Source organism: Erpetoichthys calabaricus, chromosome 5 (assembly GCF_900747795.2).
Source record: "Erpetoichthys calabaricus chromosome 5, fErpCal1.3, whole genome shotgun sequence".
Taxonomy (NCBI): Eukaryota; Metazoa; Chordata; class Cladistia; order Polypteriformes; family Polypteridae; genus Erpetoichthys; species Erpetoichthys calabaricus.
The window spans coordinates 236165466-236186934 of NC_041398.2; the positions used below are offsets into that span (position 1 = coordinate 236165466).

A 21469-nucleotide genomic window follows, 5' to 3' on the forward strand; every position below is an offset into this window, starting at 1 on the left:
CACAATGTTTTTAGTGAAAGTTGTCACTGTATGCCTCCATGATTAGTGAGTATTAGAGTTCTAATAAACATCTTCTGATGCCTTCACTTGGACTCATCATCAGTGACAGCTCCTGAAGTTATCAGGTATTTCTGATCTTTTCAAACTATTATTTGCCATCCTCTATGTGACGCGACTGAGGCTGATTAATTAAGTAAGCCTCAGCCTGTGTCCAAGTGGCACACTACACCCGTCTTTTGTCCTCTTTTCAGCCAATGCCATCTCAAAGTTCATTCTGCAGCCTCCATGTTGCTGTTAATGGCTCTTGCCCTGCTTGCTCCCTGGTGATGACAAAGATTCCTTACAGGCCTACCTCAAAATTTCTTACCTGAAAATTTTCAAAACACAGTTTACAACAATATTTAATTTTGAAGATTTTGGACAATTATTAAATGACAATAATAATTATAACTTATTATACCGCCAACCATTGTAAACATACAATGATGACAGAAAAGCTAATCCTAATGTGTGATTTAAAAAATATTCTTAGAAGAGGTTAATCTTTATCCACTGGACTGGCCAGTACACCAGAATATCATGCAATTGTTTGCCTTGAAAAAGACTGCATTGTCCCTGCTAAATAAAACAACTGAAGATAAAAATGCTGGCAGCTGTGAGGTGTCATTTTTGATTCTTCATTTATTTACATTCTTAACCCTCTTGGTTATGGGAACACATACTTTAGTTGTCAGTCAGGCTTGTATTATGTGGCCCTGTTTAATTGTAGGTGGATGATTCAAATCAAGATGGTAAAGCATGTAAAATGTTTTATTTCCTTACAGTTATATCCTCTACTAATGATTTTTAAGAATGCAAATGTGTGCATAATATAAATAGTTGTGGAAAAGTGCGAAGTTCTGTTCACACAGCACCAGATAGTTAAATGTGAGGCATCGAACAACAGTGCCAAGTGTCTCATTTTTTTCCTTCCCTAATGTTCGTCCTCTTTCTGTCTCTTCTCGCTTGTTTTCTGTTTATCTCTCTATCTATCTATTTGAGAACACAGTCAGATTCTCACTGTACAATAAAGATTTTTCCCCCTGTACACTTTTGCAAGTACAGTGGAACCTCGGTTTGCGAGCATAATTCGTTCCGGAAACGTTTTCGCAGTCCAAAGCCCTCATATATCAAAGTGAATTTCCCCATAAGAAATAATGGAAACTCAGATGATTCGTTCCACAACCCAAAACTATCTATCCATCCATCCATCCATTTTCCAACCCGCTGAATCCGAACACAGGGTCACGGGGTTCTGCTGGAGCCAATCCCAGCCAACACATGGCACAAGGCAGGAACCAATCCCGGGCAGGGTACCAACCCACCGCAGGACACACACAAACACACCCACCACACACTAGGGCCAATTTAGAATCGCCAATCCACCTAACCTGCATATCTTTGGACTGTGGGAGGAAACCGGAGCACCCGGAGGAAACCCACGCAGACACGGGGAGAACATGCAAACTCCACGCAGAGAGGACCCGGGAAGCGAACCCAGGTCCCCAGGTCTCCCAACTGCGAGGCAGCAGTGCTACCCACTGTGCCACCGTGCCACCCCCAACCCAAAACTATTCATATAAAAATGATTAATACAAAATATAAAGTAAAAATACATAAAACAAATTAACCTACACTTTACCTTTGAAAAGGATCATGGCTGGTGGGAGTGAGTTTCTAAACTCTTGTGGGATTCCACCCAACAGGACGACACCCGGAAGAGCGTCCCAAAGCAATCGCAGGCTCCCAGCGCTGTAGCAGTTCGCCATAAAAGCGAATCCGAAAAGATCGCAGACATGCTATAAGTGCCTGCCGTCGATGGGTGATACAAGGAACAAGGAACATTATAAATATGCAGGGCACAGTATTACTTGGCCACGACCCTGCCTGACTGCCGTGTCTGTGTATAGGAGAGTGGCAGATCCCGCTACAATAAATAACCGCGCTGTTGTTGTTTCAAGCTGAATAAAGCTGGTGTCGCTAAAGTACTGAGACTCAGCTTCGTGTTTTGGGGTGCAAGACGGGGACCCACACGTCACGTCACAGCATACACACACACGCACAGTCACAATGCTGTAGTAAACAGTATACACTCGTACGGATGTTGTCTATATGAGTGAGGCACACCGACTCAGACGGAGAATAGGAGACGACTGCCCACAATCCCGCAGCGAGAGAGAGAGAGAAGAACCATCAGCTCAGTTGTGATCACATGACGCTCAGCAGACAAAGCGTATACAGACTACTCGTATTGCAAGACCTCACTCGTTTATCAAGTCAAAATTTATTAAAAATTTTAGCTTGTCTTGCAAAACACTTGTAAACCAAGTTACTCGCAAACCGAGGTTCCACTGTATCTTAAAGATTTTGGCTCTCTGATCACAAATATCCCCTTTAAATTTTCCTGTCATGCAACATTTCATTTCAGTCACTTACTTTGTGACTTCCTGATATATGGCAAGCAGTGCTGCAGGTAATGAGTTAAAATTAACTTGTGTTACATAAAGTCAGATTACTTTTTAGAGTAACATTATCTTATTAACTTATTTTATTCAAGTAAAAATACCCATGGGCAGCATGGTGGCGCAGTGGGTAGAGCTGCTGTTTCGCAGTAAGGAGACCTGGGTTTGCTTCCCGGGTCCTCCCTGCGTGGAGTTTGCATGTTCTCCCCGGGTCTGCATGGGTTTCCTCCAACAGTCCAAAGACATGCAGGTTAGGTGCATTGGCGATTCTAAATTGTCCCTAGTGTGTGCATAGTGTGTGTGTGTGCCCTGCGGTGTGCTGGCACCCTGCCCGGGGTTTGTTTCCTGCCTTGCACCCTGTGTTGGCTGGGATTGGATCCAGCAGACCCCCGTGACCCTGTAGTTAGGATATAGCGGGTTGGATAATGGATGGATGGAAGTATCCATGTTACTTAAAAATAAGGACACGCATTACTGCATTACTAATGTAAGAGCCGTTTGTTAGTTAGATAGATAGATAGATAGATAGATAGATAGATAGATAGATAGATAGATAGATAGATAGATAGATAGATAGATAGATAGATAGATAGATAGATAGATAGATAGATAGATAGATAGATAGATAGATAGATAGATAGATAGATAGATAGATAGATAGATACTTTATTAATCCCAAAGGGAAATTCACATTCTTCAGCAGCAGCATACTGATACAATAAATAATATTAAATTAAAGAATGATAATAATACAGGTGAAAAAAAAAAAAATTATGTAGTTAGGTTATGTTAAATTAATAGAAGTATTTTCTTGGTTATGTTAAAACTAGCTGCATGTGGTCTTCAGGACAAAAGTAAAACCTTAACACTCTCTAGCAGTCAGTTTTATTATATTCGTGAACTTGGAGAGGCGTCAGCTAACTCTTAAGAACTCTTGGACCCACCAATGCTTGCTGCCCCACTGCCTTTCATAAGAAGATACTGGCTATCGATACCGTACAGCGCATCCGGAAAGTATTCACAGCGCATCACTTTTTCCACATTTTGTTATGTTACAGCCTTATTCCAAAGTGGATTAAATTCATTTTTTTCCTCAGAATTCTACACACAACACCTCATAATGACAACGTGAAAAAAGTTTACTTGAGGTTTTTGCAAATTTATTAAAAATAAAAAAACTGAGAAATCCCATGTCCATAAGTATTCACAGCCTTTGCTCAATACTTTGTCGATGCACCTTTGGCAGCAATTCCAGCCTCAAGTCTTGTTGAATATGATGCCACAAGCTTGGCACACCTATCCTTGGCCAGTTTCGCCCATTCCTCTTTGCAGCACCTCTCAAGCTCCATCAGGTTGGATGGGAAGTGTCAGTGCACAGCCATTTTAAGATCTCTCCAGAGATGTTCAAACGGATTCAAGTCTGGGCTCTGGCTGGGCCACTCAAGGACATTCACAGAGTTGTCCTGAAGCCACTCCTTTGATATCTTGGCTGTGTGCTTAGGGTCGTTGTCCTGCTGAAAGATGAACCGTCACCCCAGTCTGAGGTCAAGATGCTCTGGAGCAGGTTTTCATCCAGGATGTCTCTGTACATTGCTGCAGTCATCTTTCCCTTTATCCTGACTAGTCTCCCAGTCCCTGCCGTTGAAAAACATCCCTACAGCATGATGCTGCCACCACCATGCTTCACTGTAGGTGGATGGTGCCAGGTTTCCTCCAAACGTGACGCCTGGCATTCACACCAAAGAGTTCAATCTTTGTCTCATCAGACCAGAGAATTTTCTTTCTCATGGTCTGAGAGTCCTTCAGGTGCCTTTTGGCAAACTCCAGGCAGGCTGCCATCTGCCTTTTACTAAGGAGTGGCTTTCGTCTGGCCACTCTACCATACAGGCCTGATTGGTGGATTGCTGCAGAGATGGTTGTCCTTCTGGAAGATTTTTCTCTCTCCACAGAGGACCTCTGGAACTCTGACAGAATGACCATCGGGTTCTTGGTCACCTCCCTGACTAAGGCCCTTCTCCCCTGATCGCTCAGTTTAGATGGCCGGCCAGCTCTAGGAAGAGTCCTGGTGGTTTCGAACTTCTTCCACTTACGGATGATGGAGGCCACTGTGCTCATTGGGACCTTCAAAGCAGCAGAAATTTTTCTATAACCTTCCCCAGATTTGTGCCTCGAGACAATCCTATCTCGGGGTCTACAGACATTTCCTTTGACTTCATGCTTGGTTTGTGCTCTGACATGAACTGTCAACTGTGGGTCCTTATATAGACAGGTGTGTGCTTTTCCAAATCATGTCCAGTCAACTGAATTTACCACAGGTGGACTCCAATGAAGCTGCAGAAACATCTCAAGGATGATCAGGGGAAACAGGATGCACCTGAGCTCAATTTTGAGCTCATGGCAAAGGCTGTGAATACTTATGTACATGTGCTTTCTCAATTTTTTTATTTTTAATAAATTTGCAAAAACCTCAAGTAAACGTTTTTCACGTATTCATTATGGGGTGTTGTGTGTAGAATTCTGAGGAAAAAAATGAATTTAATCCATTTTGGAATAAGGCTGTAACATAAGAAAATGTGGAAAAAGTGATGCGCTGTGAATACTTTCTGGATGCACTGTATCTTCACCGTATTCAACTGTAGGCATGTGGGGTATCATATCAGACTATTTCAAAGTTAGTGATTCCAAATATGATATTTTTGATCCTTTACTAGGGATCGAGCCCTCAATGAACCTCTACCAGAAGGTGACAGTGACAAATTTCTGCTACAATGGAGAATATTTAGTTTTTAAACATTTAAATTGAAGCAAATATTTTAATATTAAGTAATATTAAGTAATCTTCTGATCACAACTGTATGCATGTCAGTTCTCACTACAAAAGACCTGATGTGCAGCAAACGCCGCTGTGCAACGATGACACCGTGCTAATGACACAAATGAAGAGACACAACTTTGAAGCGAAGCAAACGCCGCGGCTCAGCAACGTGCAAGTGAAACACCTCAGCAACAAAGGGCAAGGCTTGAAGTTTTCACTAAAAACATTGTCTGTCTAGTGGTATTGTCTCGAGACAAAGATTAATAAGACTCATATGCCAGCGATACGGGTAAGATACGGTATCGCCAGTATCTTCTTATGAAAGCCAGTGGGGCAGCAAGCGCAGGTGGGTCCACGTCCTCAGCGCTGAGCGATTCTTAAGAGTTAGCTGACGCCTTTCCAGGTTCACAAATAGAGTATAACTGACTGCTAGAGAGTCTTTGGGTTGTGTTTTTGTCCTGAAGATCACACACAGCTAGCTTTAAGATAACCAAGAAAATACTTCTATTAATTTAACATAACCTAACTACGTAACTAACAAATGGCTCTTATATTAGTAATGCAGCAACACATGTCCATTTTTTTTTAAGTAACATGGGTAATTTTACTTGAATAAAATAAGTATTGCATCATGTTACTCTAAAACGTAATCTGACTTTATGTAACACAAGTTAATTTTAAACCATTGCCGATAACAGTGCTTACCATATGTCAGGAAGTCACAAAATCGGTGATTGAAATGAAATGTTGCATGATAGGAAAATTTAAAGGTAATATTTGTGACCAGAGCGCCAAAATCTTTAAGATACTTGCACAAGTGTTCAGGGGGCAAAATCTTTATTGTCCAGTGAGAATCTGACTGTTTTCTCAAAGAAAGAGATACAGAGAGAGATAAACAGAAAAGAAGCGAGAAGAGACAGAAAGAGAAAGAGAAAGAGGGCGAACATTGGGGAAGGAAAAAAATGAGACACTGGCACTGTTGTTCGATGCCTCATATTTACTGTAGCTATCTGGTGCCGTGTGAACACAACCTCCACTTTTCCACAACTATTTATATTATGCACACATTTGCATTCCTAAAAATCATTAGTAGAGGATATAACTGTAAGGAAATAAAACATTTTACATGCTTTACCATCTTGGTTTGAATCATCCACCTAAAAGAAAACAGGGCCACATAATACAAGCCTTGAGGTATCCTGACCGACAACTAAAGTATGCAGACCCATAACCAAGAGGGTTAAGAATGTAAATAAATGAAGAATCAAGAATGACACCTCACAGCTGCCAGCGTTTTTATCTTTAGTTGTTTTATTTAGTAGGGACAATGCAATCTTTTTAAGGCAAACAATTGCATGAAGAGACGGCACGGTGGCACAGTGGGTAGCGCTGTTGCCTCGCAGTAAGGAGACCTGGGTTTGTTTGTAGGTTCTCCCCGTATCTTTGTGGGTTTCCTTCAGGTGCTCCGGTTTCCTCCCACAGTCCAAAGACATGCAGGTTATGTGCATTTGGTGATCCTAAATTGTCCCTAGTGTGTGCTTGGTGTGTGTGTGGCCTGCGATTGGCTGGCACCCTGCCCGGGGTTTATTTTCTGCCTTGCGCCCTGTGTTGGTTGGGATTGGCTCCAGCAGACCCCCGTGACCCTGTGATAGGATATAGCAGGTTGGACAATGACTGACTGACTGACAATTGTATGATATTCTGGTGTACTGGCCAGTCCAGTGGAAAAAGATTGACCTCTTCTAATAATATTTTTAAAAGCACACATTAAGATTTCCTTTTCTGTCATCATTGTATGTTTACTATGGTTAGCGGTACAATAAATCAATAAATCATAATTACGAGGGGTGTTCAGTTATAAACAGGAATTTTCATGCTCTGTTCTGATAAATTGTGCAAGGTAGACCTGACTCATTGGACGAACACACACATACGTATATGAACTTGTCGTTAGTAGTTCTAGCTGCTCTTTCCCCCCTTCCTGTCAGATGTAATGAACATGTCGGAGCAGGAGGTACACAGTAGTGTTGCGCAGCGCATTATTGTTCATTTTTTGACAAATGAAGGAGTCATTCCACCTCTGATTTATTTGAGACTTAAACAACAGTTTGGGGATGAGTGTCTCGCTCTCTCAGTCTAGAGTGTATGATTAGTACAAGTCATTCAGAGAGGGACTATCATCTCATCGGTCCACTTAAGGAATTTTTAGGAGGGAAGAAATTCAAGCCGAATGAGGAGGTTATTGACGCTGTGCAATAATGGGTCAACATGAAGTCAGAAGACTTCTACTCTTCGGGGATTAAGAAAGCTTCTTGAGAACTGGAACAAGTGTATTGCAGTGGCAGGAGACTATATAGAAAAAGAGTGTGTAAGTCGTTTCATTGTATTCAATAAATAAAGCATAGCTCATAAATTCCTGTTTATATTTGAATGCCCATCGTATTACTGTAATTTAATAATTGTCCAAAATCTTCAAAATTAGATATTGTTGTAAACTGTGTTTTGAAAATTTTCAGGTAAGAAATTTTGAGGTAGGCCTGTAAGGAATCTTTGTCATCACCAGAGGGCAAGCAGGGCAAGAGCCTTTAACAGAAACATGGTGGCTGCAAAAAGAACTTTGAGATGGCATTGGATGAAAAGAGGACAAAAGACGGGTGTAGCGTGCCACTTGGACACAGGCTGAGGCCTACTTAATTAATCAGCATGAGCTGGGTCACCTGGAGAAGTGTGAATGATATGTCTCTATGCATGCTCAATGCGACTCTTTAATTCCACCCGGGGGGGTAAACGTTAACATTTAACATTATACATAGTTATTGTCTGTTTTTCACCTGCATTATTATCATTCTTTAATGTCTGCGTGGGTTTCCTCCGGGCGCTCCGGTTTCCTCCCACAGTCCAAAGACATGCAGGTTAGGTGGATTGGCGATTCTAAATTGGCCCCTAGTGTGTGCTTGGTGTGTGGGTGGGTGTGTTTGTGTGTGTCCTGCGGTGGGTTGGCACCCTGCCCGGGATTGGTTCCTGCCTTGTGCCCTGTGTCGGCTGGGATTGGCTCCAGCAGACCCCCGTGACCCTGTGTTCGGATTCAGCGGGTTGGACAATGGATGGATGGATAATTTAATATTATTTATTGTATCAGTATGCTGCTGCTGAAGAATGTGAATTTCCCATTGGGATTAATAAAGTATCTATCTATCTATCTATCTATCTATCTATCTATCTATCTATCTATCTATCTATCTATCTATCTATCTATCTATCTATCTATCTATCTATCTATCTATCTATCTATCTATCTATCTATCTATCTATCTATCTATCTATCTATCTAATCCAGGTAAGGAAATTCTAGAAAGTTGATTCTGTTCATCTGGACATAGTTTCTTTTTCCGATACGTTTCATCACTCATCCAAGTGACTTCCTCAGTCTCAGTTGACTGCAGGTTTCTCCAACCTTATAAACAGTACCTTGGCCTAATGACCGAACTAGCACCATTGACTAACAATGGGCCGTGTGATCAATGATATGCAAATTGTCTATTGATCAATGGCCATGAGTACCATTGACAGAGAGTTGGGGAATGGCTGCAATCACCACATTGTAAGATGCTGAAAGATGTACCCTTAGGCCCCCTCCTCGGTTGATGATTAGCGTGAATCATACATTGGGGAAACCAAACAACCATTGGCGAAGCGGATGGCACAACACAGAAGAGCTACCTCGTCAGGCCAGGACTCCGCAGTCTATTTACATCTACAGGACAGTGGTCACTCTTTCAGGGATAAAGGCGGAGTGGTGGCTCTGAGGGTAGAAATCTGCACTGGCAATCGGAAAGTTGCCGGTTCGAATCCCGTAAATGCCAATAGGGACTCTGCTCTGTTGGGCTCTTGAGCAAGGCCCTTAACCAGCAATTGCTGAGTGCTTTGAGTAGTGAGAAAAGTGCTATATAAATGCAAAGTATTCTTATTATGAAGATGTGCACATCCTGGACAGGGAGGAACGCTGGTTTGAGCGAGGAGTCAAGGAGGCCATTTACGTGAAAAAGAAAAGGGCGAATGATAGTTTGAAAAAATCTGAAATACCTGATAACTTCAGGTATGAGTCCAAGTGAAGGCATCAGAAGATGTTTATTAGAACTCTAATGCTCACTAATCATGGTGGCAGACAGTGGCAATGGGTTGCAGGTTGATTAAAAATATGCCAGTAAGAATTTCATTGTACTATGTACAATGAACACTCAATAAATCTGCTAATGTATAGTGAACATATGAATGTACTGAGACCTTGTCACTTTATGTTCTCTTTCTAGTGTTGTAGATTTAATTTTAAATGGACACATTTGTCATTTTTGCCCATCAATTTACATTCTTGACTATGTGAAAACATGTTTTCAGAAAGATTTGTAAACATATTAAAAATCAAAAACTGAAATCTCTCATTCATTTAAGCATTCAGAACATGCACCTTTAGCAAAAATTCTAGCGTCAAGCCTTCAACACCTGGATTTATCCCACTGTTCCAGGCAGATCCCTTGAAGCTCGATTAGACTGGATGGGAAGTATTTGTGAATTGCCATCGTCAGGCCTCTCCACAGATGGTCTATGGGGTTTAAGTCTTTGCTTTGGCGCTGACCACTCAAGGACAGTCTCAAAGCCACCCCAGCATTGTCTTGGCTGTATATTTCAGCCCATTGTCGTGCTGAAAATGAGGGCTGAGGTCACATTCACTCTGGAGCAGGTTGTCTTCAAGGACCTCTTTGTATTTGGCTGCATCAGAGACATGGAACACAATATACAGTATACCACGCAGTGCCTGCCAGTTGTATACGTGGGGCAAACATCTTAAACACAACATCCTTCCCTCAATTCTGACCAGTCTCTCTGTCCCTGCTACTGAGAAGCACCCCCATAACATGATGCTGCCACCATCGTGCTTCAACACAGGTGATGAGCAGTCCCTGGTCTTCACCAAAAACGGTCCTTGAAGTTCTGGCCAAAAAGCTTAATTTGTGTCTCATTAGACCAGAGAATGTTGTCCTCATGGTCTCAGGGTCCAAGCAAGCTATCACATGCTGTTTACTTAAGACTTTCTTCTATCTAGCTACTCGATTACAAACGCCTGATTAATGGAGTGCTGTTGAGATGGTTGCCCTTCAGACTGGTTCTCCCATCTCAGCAGTGGACTTCTAAAGCTCTGTTAGAGTGACTTTTGGGTATTTTGGTTGCCTTCCTAACCAAATCCCTTCTTTTCTGGTTACTCGGTTTGATGTCCAGCTAAAGGAAGAGTCCTGATGGTTCCAAAGCTCTTCTGATTCAGAATTCTGGAGGCCACTGTGCTCCTGGGAAGATTCAATGGTTCAGAAATGGTTTCATCCCCTTGCCCTGATCTGTACCTCACCACAATTTTATCACCGTGGTCTACAAAGAGATCCTTAGGCTTCATGGCTTGGTTTTTTTCCATACCAGGGTGGGCAAAGTCAGTCCTGGAGGGCCTCAGTGGCTGCAGGTTTTTGTTTCAACCCAGTTGCTTAATTAAAAAAACAATCCTTGTCAATTATTTAATTTCATGGCTTGTCAGTGCTTTAACTCTCTTCATGTCAAGTCATTCTCATATCCGAGATTGTCTTTAACTTTCTAAGGAAAGTTCATCATCCAAACGATTTGAAGTCTAAAACGGATGAGTAATTCTCTGTCCTTCACTTTTTTCACTTCACTTTTCTTTGAAGTATTTAATTAAACCAAATAATGCCTGATAAATACACCCGGGTGTAAATGGAAACACGCTAAATGGAGGACTGCTGCTTTCTTTTGTCATTTGCTTCGTATTGCTAATAAGGAGCAGTTAAAAAGCAAGAACACAGCTGTTTAAGACTAAAATAAGCAAAAAGGGTTCAAAATCTTAACGAGCGAGACAACTAAAATGAAGCAGAAGTGTCACTTGATCAAATAAGTGCTTCTTATTAAGCAATTGGGTTGGAACAAAAACCTGCAGCCACCGCGGCCCACCAATAATGACTTTGCCCTCCCCTGTTCCATACACAAGTGCATGTGTGCCTTTCCAGATGATGTCTGATCAGTTCAGTTTGCCAGAGGTGGACTCCAGTCAAGCTCTCGATAGGACAATAAAAGCAAACAGGATTTGGAGTACCAGAAAAAAGGGTCTGAAAACTTCTATGAAGGAGAGATTTCAGTTTTTCAATTTTTAAGAAATTTGCAAATCTTTCTGAAAACACATTTGCCATCAGGGTTTATTAGGTGTAGGGCAAAAAAAATGGCAAAATTACCCATTTTGAAAATGAAATCTGGAACGCATGAAAATGTGCAGATAGTGAAGGGGTCCGAAAACTTTCTGAATCCACTTTATAATCATAGTGAATCTGATTTAAGGTGGATCTGAAAAATGGACAGATGGATGGATATGATGTGAAAGGAATGCATTTGATCACACACTGCAACCTTGAAATGGCATTCCAGGATGGAGGCACTACATGAAATATATTAAAGTCACTGTGTAGATCGGTGGTTCGCAATCTTGGTCCTGGGGACCCCCTGGGGCTGCTGGTTTTTAATCCAAGTTACTTCTCTTTTTAATTCGACTGCTAGCCTAATGAAGTGATCTGTCATTACCCAGTTTCTGTGTTTTGGATTCAATGTAAAAATTATATAACTAAATTTAGTAAATTTTTATTAAAAGTTTAAGCAGTTAAATGGAAAATGAATTTTTTTTTACTTTTAAACACTATTTTCATCCTGATTTTCATTGTTCTTTTGCAGGTTTTCTGGTTATATAATCCATTACTTACTAATTAAATGGTATCTATCTATCTATCTCTAATTAGTGGCTCAAAGTAGTTGCAGCCCTTCATGATTCAGTGTTGTTCTCCCAGGTTTCTCTGCTCTGTTTCTTTCTAATTGTCATTATTAGGATACAATGAAAGAAGCAAACTACACAGAAGTTCAGAAATAATAGAAAAAAATGAGTCGAGCGTTTAAAGATATTGAAAAAATAGAAATACATCTAAATGTTTAATAAATATAAAAAATCACACTATTGTGCTTTTCTGAATGTAGAATAAGAGAAGAAAAAAAAATGACCAGCTAATTAAATGAGATCATTTATTATCACTGATTGGGAATCTGGTGGGAACAAAAAATTGTGAATTTCCCCTTGGGATTAATTAAAGTATCTATCTATCTATCTATCTATCTATCTATCTATCTATCTATCTATCTATCTATCTATCTATCTATCTATCTATCTATCTATCTATCTATCTATCTATCAAAAGCCTGCAGCCTCAGAGGGTCCCCAGGACTGAGTTTGAGGACTCCTGGGTGGCCAACTCTGATCCTGGAGGGCTGCAGTGTCTGCAGTTTTTGTTCCAATCCATCCATCCATCCATTACCCAACCCGCTATATCCTAACACAGGGTCACGGGGGTCTGCTGGAGCTAATCCCAGCCTGCACAGGGCGCAAGGCAGGAACAAACCCCGGGCAGGGAGCCAGCCCACCGCAGGGCACACACACCCACACATCAAGCACACACACGGGACAATTTAGGATCACCAATGCACCTAACCTGCATGTCTTTGGACTGTGGGAGGAAACCCATGCAGACACGATGGAGAACATGCAAACTCCACGCAGGGAGGACCCGGGAAGCGAACCCGGGTCTCCTAATTGTGAGGCAGAAGCGTTACCACTGTGCCTCCATGCTGCCCTTGTTCCAATCCCAGTTTCTTAATTTGAAGCCAATCCTCACTGATAGCAGATCTTATTTAATTTTATGGCTTGTTCATGTTTTAACTCTACCATGCCAGTTCATTCTTAAATCATACATTTTTTTGTCCTTTCTAATGATACACGTATCACCCAAGTGATCTGAAGCCTAAAACGGATGAGTAATTTTCAGTTCTTCACTTTCTCTTCAGTTTCCTTCTGAGTACTTCATTAAACCAAATAGTGAGTGATGAATACATTCATCCATTATCCAACCCACTATATCCTAACTACAGGGTCACGGGGATCTGCTGGAGCCAATCCCAGCCAACACAGGGCACAAGGCAGGAAACAAACCCTGGGCAGGGCGCCAGCCCACCGCAGGGCACACACCAAGCACAATTTAGGATCGCCAATGTACCTAACCTGCATGTCTTTGGACTGTGGGAGGAAACCCAATCAGATACGGGGACAACATGCAAACTCCATGCAGGGAGGAGATAACTCCACCTGGAAAGCGAACCCGGGTCTCCAAACTGCGAGGCAGCAGCGCTACCCACTGCGCCACCGTGCCGCCTGTGATGAATACACACAAGTGGAAATGGAGACAAGCAAGATGGAGAACTGCTGGTTCCTTTGTTATTGGCATCTTACTGCTAATAAGGAGCAGTTAAAACAATGAATACAGCTGTTTAGGAGTAAAATAAGGAATTGAGGGTTCAAAATCTTAACAAGCGAGACAAGTAACATGAAGCAGAAAAATGCCACTTGAGCAATAACTACGTCGTCAGCAGTAAATGATTTCTCACGGAGCAATGGGGTTGGAACAAAAACCTGACGCCACTGCGGCCCTCCAGGACCAACGCTGCTCAGCTCTGATGTAAACACATGGCTTGAGTGCTTTTTGCAAACAACATATTGTACCCTTTTCTTGTTTAAATATTTTTTATAACATAAAACTTTGACACTTTAAAAAAGAAATGGAGTTTCAGTGCTTCATAATAAAATATCGCAGAGAACAAGATTTGTTGTTCAGAAAAATTGCAGATTTTGACTTTTACAGGGTAATGTGGTTATTAAATCTTTGAGAAAATGGTAAATAATACAGTAATGTGTTGGGAAAATGAGTCACCCAAACCATCCAGAAAATGTTGGGCCTACGATCTGATTCAGGTGAGAATGAACAAGACATTCCCAAGAAAACTTAAGCAGGAAAATCTGAACTGACCGCAGAGGCAGGGTCTGTGTCTTAAATAACAAATAAATTAAATGAAGTTAATTAGTAGCAAAAACTGGTCACTAATTAAGAAAATAGTTAGAATGAAAACCTGAAGCCTCTGCGGCCCTCCAGGACAATCATTGCTCAACCCTGATTTAAAGCAGGGGTGCCCAACTCCAGTCCTGGAGGGCCGCAGTGGCTGCAGGTTTTCATTCTAACCCTTTTCTTAATTAGTGATCTGTTTTTGCTGCTAATTAACTTCTTCTGAATTAATTTTAATTGACTTGCTTTTTCAGAAATGTTTCCCTAAATTTCTTCACCGTTCCTCTGAATTGATTCATTTCTTTCCTTAAATGGCACCCAAACAGAAATGAAATGTGAAATGAGTGAGCCAACAGAAGACCAACTAAGTCAGGGCCTCAAACTTCAACCAATTTCACTCCAAACAGTTGCTCAATTAGGCACTGATTCTTGTTATTAATTAAACTCGTTCTTTAATTCCGTGGCTTGTTGCTGCTCTCATTGTGCAATAGCAGGCATTTCCAAAATTGTGGATTTTCTCTTTTCTAAGAGCAGATCAGCATTCCTGAGACCTTCACCTTTCTTTATTGATATAGATATTGTATGATGGGTGGCATGGTGGCACAGTGGTAGCGCTGCTGCCTCGCAGTTAGGAGACCTAGGTTAGATGAATGGAGTTTGCATGTTCTCCCCGTGTCTGCGTGGGTTTCCTCCCACAGTCCAAGACATGCAGGTTAGGTGCATTGGCGATTCTAAATTGTCCCTAGTGCAGGGGCGGGAAAAGTCATTCCTGGAGGGCCGCAGTGGCCGCGGGTTTTTGTTCCAACCCAGTTGCTTAATTAGAAAACAATCCTTGCCAATAATTACATTTCATGGCTTGTTAGTGCTTTAACTCTGCTATGTCAAGTCATTCTCATATCCTAGATTTTGTTTTCCATTCTAAGGATATCATCCAAATACTTTGAAGTGTAAAACGGATGGGTAATTGTCAGTCCTTCACTTTTTTCTCTCCTCTTTCCTTCCAAGTATTTAATTAAACCAAATAGTGCACGATAAATACACACAGGTGTAAAGGGTAACAAGCAAAATGGATAACTGCTGGTCATTTGCATCTTATTGCTAATAAGGAGCAATTAAAAACTGAGAATGCAGCTGTTTAAGACTTAAATAAGCAATAAGGGTACAAAATCTTAATGCGGGAGACAACCAAAATGAAGCAGAAGTGTTTCTAGAGCAATAAGTGCTTCTTATTAAGCAATTGGGTTGGAGCAAAAACATGCAGCCACTGCGGCCCTCCAGGAATGATTTTGCCCACCCCTGCCCTAGTGTGTGCTTGATATGTGTGTGTGTGTGTGCCCTGCGGTGGGCTGGCGCCCTGCCCGGGGTTTGTTTCCTGCCTTGTGCCCTGTGTTGGCTGGGATTGGCTCCAGCAGACCCCTGTGACCCTGTAGTTAGGATATAGCGGGTTGGATAATGGGTGGATGGATATCGTATCACAGTTTGCTGGTCCTGTTTTGACTCATTTTGTATCTCATTATTGTTTGGCTGCTAATTAAGGAAAAAGAAACAAATGAGGGGTCTGAGTCTTCAAGAGCAAGTCAATTAAAATAAATTCAAAAGAAGTTAATTAGCAGCAAAAACAAGCCACTAATTAAGAAAAGGGTTAGAATGACAACCTGCAGCCACTGCGGCCCTCCAGGACTGGATTTGGGGACCCCTGTTGTAATACATACCTGACAGTTGCAGTGCACAGTTGGTGGCTGGGTGAGATTAGTTCTAAAAAAATTAAACGTGAAAGATCACACATGTTTAGAATGGTTTTTAATCAGTTCTTCTCTGAGGTGCACCATATGGCTGAGATAAAGGCCAGTTTAGGAGCAAAAACAGGACACTAATTAAGAAAATAGAATGAAAACCTGCCTCCAGGACTGGATTTGGGGACCCCTGATTTAAAGAGTCTGAATCTTAAATAGCAAATAAATTAAATAAAGCTAATTAGTATCAAAATCTAGTCACTAATTAAGAAAACAGAATGAAAACTTGAAGCCACAGCGGACTAAGGACTAACATTGCTCAGCCTTGATTTAAAGGGTCTGAGTCTTAAATAGCAAATAAATTAAATTAAGTTAATTAATAGCAAAAACTAGTCACTAATTAAGTTAGAATGAAAACCTGAAGCCACTGCGGCCCTCCAGGACCGACGTTGTTCAGCCCTGATTTTAAGGATCGAAGGCTTAAATAGCAAATAAATTAAATAAAGTTAATTAGTACCAAACTCTAGTCACTAATTAAGAAAAGAGAATGAAAACCTGCAACCATTGCGGCCCTCCAGGACTGAATTTGGGGACCCCTGATTTAAAGGGTCTGAGTCTTCAATAGCAAATAAATTAAATTAAGTTAATTAATAGCAAAAACTAGTCACTAATTAAGTTAGAATGAAAACCTGAAGCCACTGTGGCCCTCCAGGACCGACGTTGTTCAGCCCTGATTTTAAGGGTCTGAGGCTTAAATAGCAAATAAATTAAATAAAGTTAATTAGTACCAAACTCTAGTCACTAATTAAGAAAACAAACTGAAAACCTGAAGCCACAGCGGCCCTCCAGGACTAACATTGCTCAGCTTTGATTTAAAGGGTCTGAGTCTTAAATAGCAAATAAATTAAATGAAGTTAATTAGTAACATAATCTGGTCACTAATTAAGATAACAGTTAGAATAAAAACCTAAAGCCTTTGCGGCCCTCCAGGACCGAGGTTGTTCAGCCCTGATTTTAAGGGTCTGAGGGTTAAATAGCAAATAAATTAAATAAAGTTAATTAGTATCAAAATCTAGTCACTAATTAAGAAAACAGAATGAAAACCTGCAGCCATTGCGGACCTCCAGGACTGGATTTGGGGACCCCTGATTTAAAGGGTCTGAGTCTTCAATAGCAAATAAATTAAATTAAGTTAATTAATAGCAAAAACTAGTCACTAATTAAGAAAACAGAATGAAAACCTGCAGCCATTGCGGCCCTCCAGGACCGACATTGTTCAGTCCTGATTTTAAGGGTCTGAGGCTTAAATAGCAAATAAATTAAATAAAGTTAATTAGTACCAAACTCTAGTTGCTAATTAAGAAAACAGAATGAAAACCTCAAGCCACTGTGGCTCTCCACAATCAGAGTTGGCCCGAACTGGTATAGGTAAAGACAGATCAATATTTGTATAAAGTGAAGACTGAACAATGCAGACTGTTTCCTGACTTTCATGTACTTGTTTGGCTGATGCTTTGTCCAGCCCAACTTGCTCGTGGTCACACAGTGTCCGGATCTGAACCCACAACCTCCATGCTTTATCCACTACACCACACTTGAGCATTGTGTTATTAGGGTGTGCTCCATCCCCTTGCAATCCCAAATTAGATTTCGTGGGTTTGAGAGTTTTGTGTTAGGCTACCTGACTTATTAGATTTTGACTGTCTCGTCGCCTACAAACACACACATATTAACAAATGGCAATAAGGCAGCACATTTAATATTGTTTTTTGTATCAGTAAGGTGCTGCTGGAGTATGTGAATTTCCCCTTGGGATTAATAAAGTATCTATCTATCTATCTATCTATCTATCTATCTATCTATCTATCTATCTATCTATCTATCTATCTATCTATCTATCTATCTATCTATCTATCTATCTATCTATCTATCTATCTATCTATCTATCTATCTGTTTAAATTAGAATTAGAGAAGGGCTGCATCACTGTGAAAAAAAAAGGTAAATAGGGTGAGAGACATTTTTCGGCTATTCAGCCTTCATTCAGGAGCCAAAATGTGTTTCTCATCCTTTTTTTATTTTCAATGTGGGAATAACCTTTAGATTTTTTTTTTCCTTTATAAGTTTACATTCATCACAGAGAATTCTTAGGATCACATCATTAAAATACAATCACCATAGCATATCTGAATCTATAGAATTGTAAAATAACTTGCAATGCTTTCTCAGGCAGCTTTCTCTTGTTTAGAAAATAAAATGAAATGAACATGATTATATTTTTAATTTCAACATTTTACCATTCTTTTTCATTGTTTTATTAATTAGAATGCAAGGAACGTGCAAACATTTGGTATACCTGATCACAGCAGTCTCACTGACTTGAAAAACCTGTTCTGGCAAAGCTGGCTTGTGCCAAGCCCATCCACACACTCTTCATTATTTTTTACTGATGACAGAAAATATTTACTTTTACAAATGTCATGTAAATATCATGAAAGATGCCTTACCATACTGACTCTGTTTTGTGCTGTCGGATTATTCTGCAAAAGGCAACGTTCAGCCTGTGGAACTGGAAATGACAAAAGGGCACAGCTTTTACAACTGGAAAGGGTAATGGTGGGCATTTATTACATGTGATAAAACTAAACATAATATAAGCGCAGCATTACAAATCTCATATATTTATTACTAATAATGTTGCAGCTGTTTAAAAAGCACAATCACTTTTATTACACAATGTACATTTTGCAAAAAAATAAAAATAAAACATCAACTTGAGTTCAATGAGACCTTCGACTAATCATGCAGGGTCAGGTTTAAAGGGCAATCTTGTCAATGAATGAAACGTTTGGCATGGACGAAACTGACGTACTTCTGCAGCACCAACACATTCATTTATTTTACCTCTGGGTACACTAATTTGCGGACGCTCTCCCCCAGGCTGTGCAGGTTAACTTTGCTCCGGCTCGTTTTACGCAGCGGTCCGAGGCTCGGTTCGGTGGCAAAGACTTCTTTGGAGACGGGCTCAGCGGCATCGGGAAGATTTGTTTCGGCGCTTTCCTCGAATTCACCTGGCTCCTCATTTTGCGCCAGCATAGAAAACGGACACTCTCCGGTAATTTTGAGCTCCTTGAGTTTCGCACAGAACATCCTGAAACGTGTGAATCGCTTTTGTGTAAAGCCGCTCTACAGTACGTGTTGCTTCTTCAGAGAGGTTCTGCTCGAAAGCGGGCACCCGAACCTCCGGACCGGAGCATCCCTCCGCAGCTGCTGCCGCCGTCGCCGCCGTAGTCACTGGCGCTGCCTCTTGACAGCTCTGCCTTCCCGCTCTCTCTCTCTCTCTCTCTTTCCCCCTCTCTCTTTCTTGCTCTCTCGCTCTCTCTCTCTTTCTGTTTTCTTCACGTGAGAAACCCGAAAGACTGCAAAATGAATACTGAACTGGTGTGCAAATCGGTTTAAAAAATTATAAATAACGCGCCCAATAGAAAACGAGAGCTAAAATCCCTCTGACCAATCACCGTTTACATGGCTACTATTTAATTCACCATTTAAGGCAGCAGGGGTTTAAAAGGGGTTAAGAGCTTTGGCGTGAGCAGTGTTCACAATTACTTGGACTTTATTTTTCCGAAATATTATGAGAAGATGGACTCTCGATGATTGCTTTCCAGGCAGAAGCACCCTTTCATTTTCTTCTTTTTGCGCGATCACAACGACAATATCCATCCTTTAAGCGACCTTACTTCCATCCATCCATCCATTATCCAACCCGCTGAATCCGAACACAGGGTCACGGGGTCTGCTGGAGCCAATCCCAGCCAACACAGGGCACAAGGCAGGAACCAATCCTGGGCAGGGTGCCAACCCACCGCAGGACACACACAAACACACCCACACACCAAGCACACACTAGGGCCAATTTAGAATCGCCAATCCACCCAACCTGCATGTCTTTGGACTGTGGGAGGAAACCCACGCAGACACGGGGAGAACATGCAAACTCCACGCAGGGAGGACCCGGGAAGTGAACCCGGGTCCCCAGGTCTCCCAACTGCGAGGCAGCAGCGCTACCCACTGCGCCACCGTGCCGCCCGCGACCTTACTTAACAAACCTATTTCACCATCCACGTACGACCCCAATTCCAAAAGAAAGCGGGGACAGTGAGGTAACATGCTAATAAAAATAAAAAGGGGAGATTCGTAAATTCTTTTCACTCTGCAATATATTAAAAACTCTACAACAACACACAATTTGATATTTTACAGTTAAACATTAGAAAAAAAAGAAACTGACAAGAACTGCTCTATCAGCCCAACGGCCTGGCCTATTCTAAACTTTTATTTTCACCAAAATAACACCTAGTAAAGTTCTGAAGGTCCCTAAAGTCCTACTGTCTACCAAACTCCTTGGTCACTTATTTCAAGTGTCTGTGGTTCTCTGTGTTAAGAAAACTTCTTAATGTTTGCGTGAAATTTACCCTTAACGAGTACCCAACTGTGCCCCTGAGTTCTTGTTGAACTTAACTTAAACTAATTTTAAACACTTCAATCACACCACTTTGTAATCTCCATTTGCGTAAACCGAAGCTCCTTCAAACTCTCCTCATAATTCTTAGATCTCATACCTAGTCGTTCTCCTCTCAGCTTTCTCTAGGACTGCTATATAGGTATATCCGGGGGGAGACCCCTTGGCTTCAACCATTGTTTGGACCGTGCCAGCCTCCAGGTGTTTTGAAGGATCCACGGAATAACTAGCATGTAGTGTTCAAGTTTAGGAATCGCCTAATCTATATACAGTATATGTTACGGCCAAAACCCAAAGTTCTGCCAGTTCCCGAATTGGCCGGCCGTTCCGCGAGGCGTGGCCAAAGTCCGAATTACTAGAAATGACCAGTGTATATGCTACTTTGGCCGGCCATTTTGCGAAGTGGCGAGAACTCCCTGACTAAAATTCGATGTGCTGATGTAAGACTGTCCGCTCAAGGTGCGAAGATGCATATTCAGAAGTGAGTTTTCCATTCTGCATGAGAAACTGCTCGCACTGGAATTCGAAAGGCACAGAAGAAAAAATCACTACGAACTGTCGCATCTTCCCAATCACCGACCGGTGGCCAAGGCTACACTCTATGCAACTGCATTACTAAATGCGCAATAAATCACTGCTCGTGCCTTTTTTGCTCCAGTTTTGGCCGATCGGCTCATGCCACTTCACAAACTGGCTGGCTAAATCCCGAAATCGAGGAAAAGATCGGACATTGGCCATTTCCCGATTTGGCCGGACACTTCCCGCTTTGGCCGATTTTGGGTTTTCGCCGTATGATATTTGGAATGTAGGTTACCCTTGGCCCATAGGTGCTCTCTAAATCGCAAAATTTCGTATAGTTTTTTAGACCCGTTTGTATGTATGTCCGCTTTCAGGAGAGAACTGCTTAACGCATTTAGA

General features: G+C 41.5%; 1 protein-coding gene across 2 annotated transcripts in view; it reads right to left on the bottom strand.

The window, feature by feature from the left end:
- gucy1a1 (guanylate cyclase 1 soluble subunit alpha 1) overlaps nucleotides 1-19550 on the bottom strand; it is a 67681-nt gene extending 48131 nt beyond the window's left edge. The window contains exons 1-2 of one of the 2 annotated variants that reach the window (XM_028802671.2): nucleotides 18934-19421; nucleotides 18537-18598 (exon numbers count right to left, since the gene is read on the bottom strand). In XM_028802671.2, the coding sequence (XP_028658504.2) occupies nucleotides 18537-18598; nucleotides 18934-19179 (308 nt within the window). In that variant the 5' untranslated portion in view covers nucleotides 19180-19421. Of the gene's footprint in view, nucleotides 1-18536; nucleotides 18599-18933 lie in introns of both variants that reach the window. The other variant, XM_028802672.2, reaches the window with a different exon arrangement.
- Nucleotides 19551-21469: the final 1919 nt, after the last annotated feature.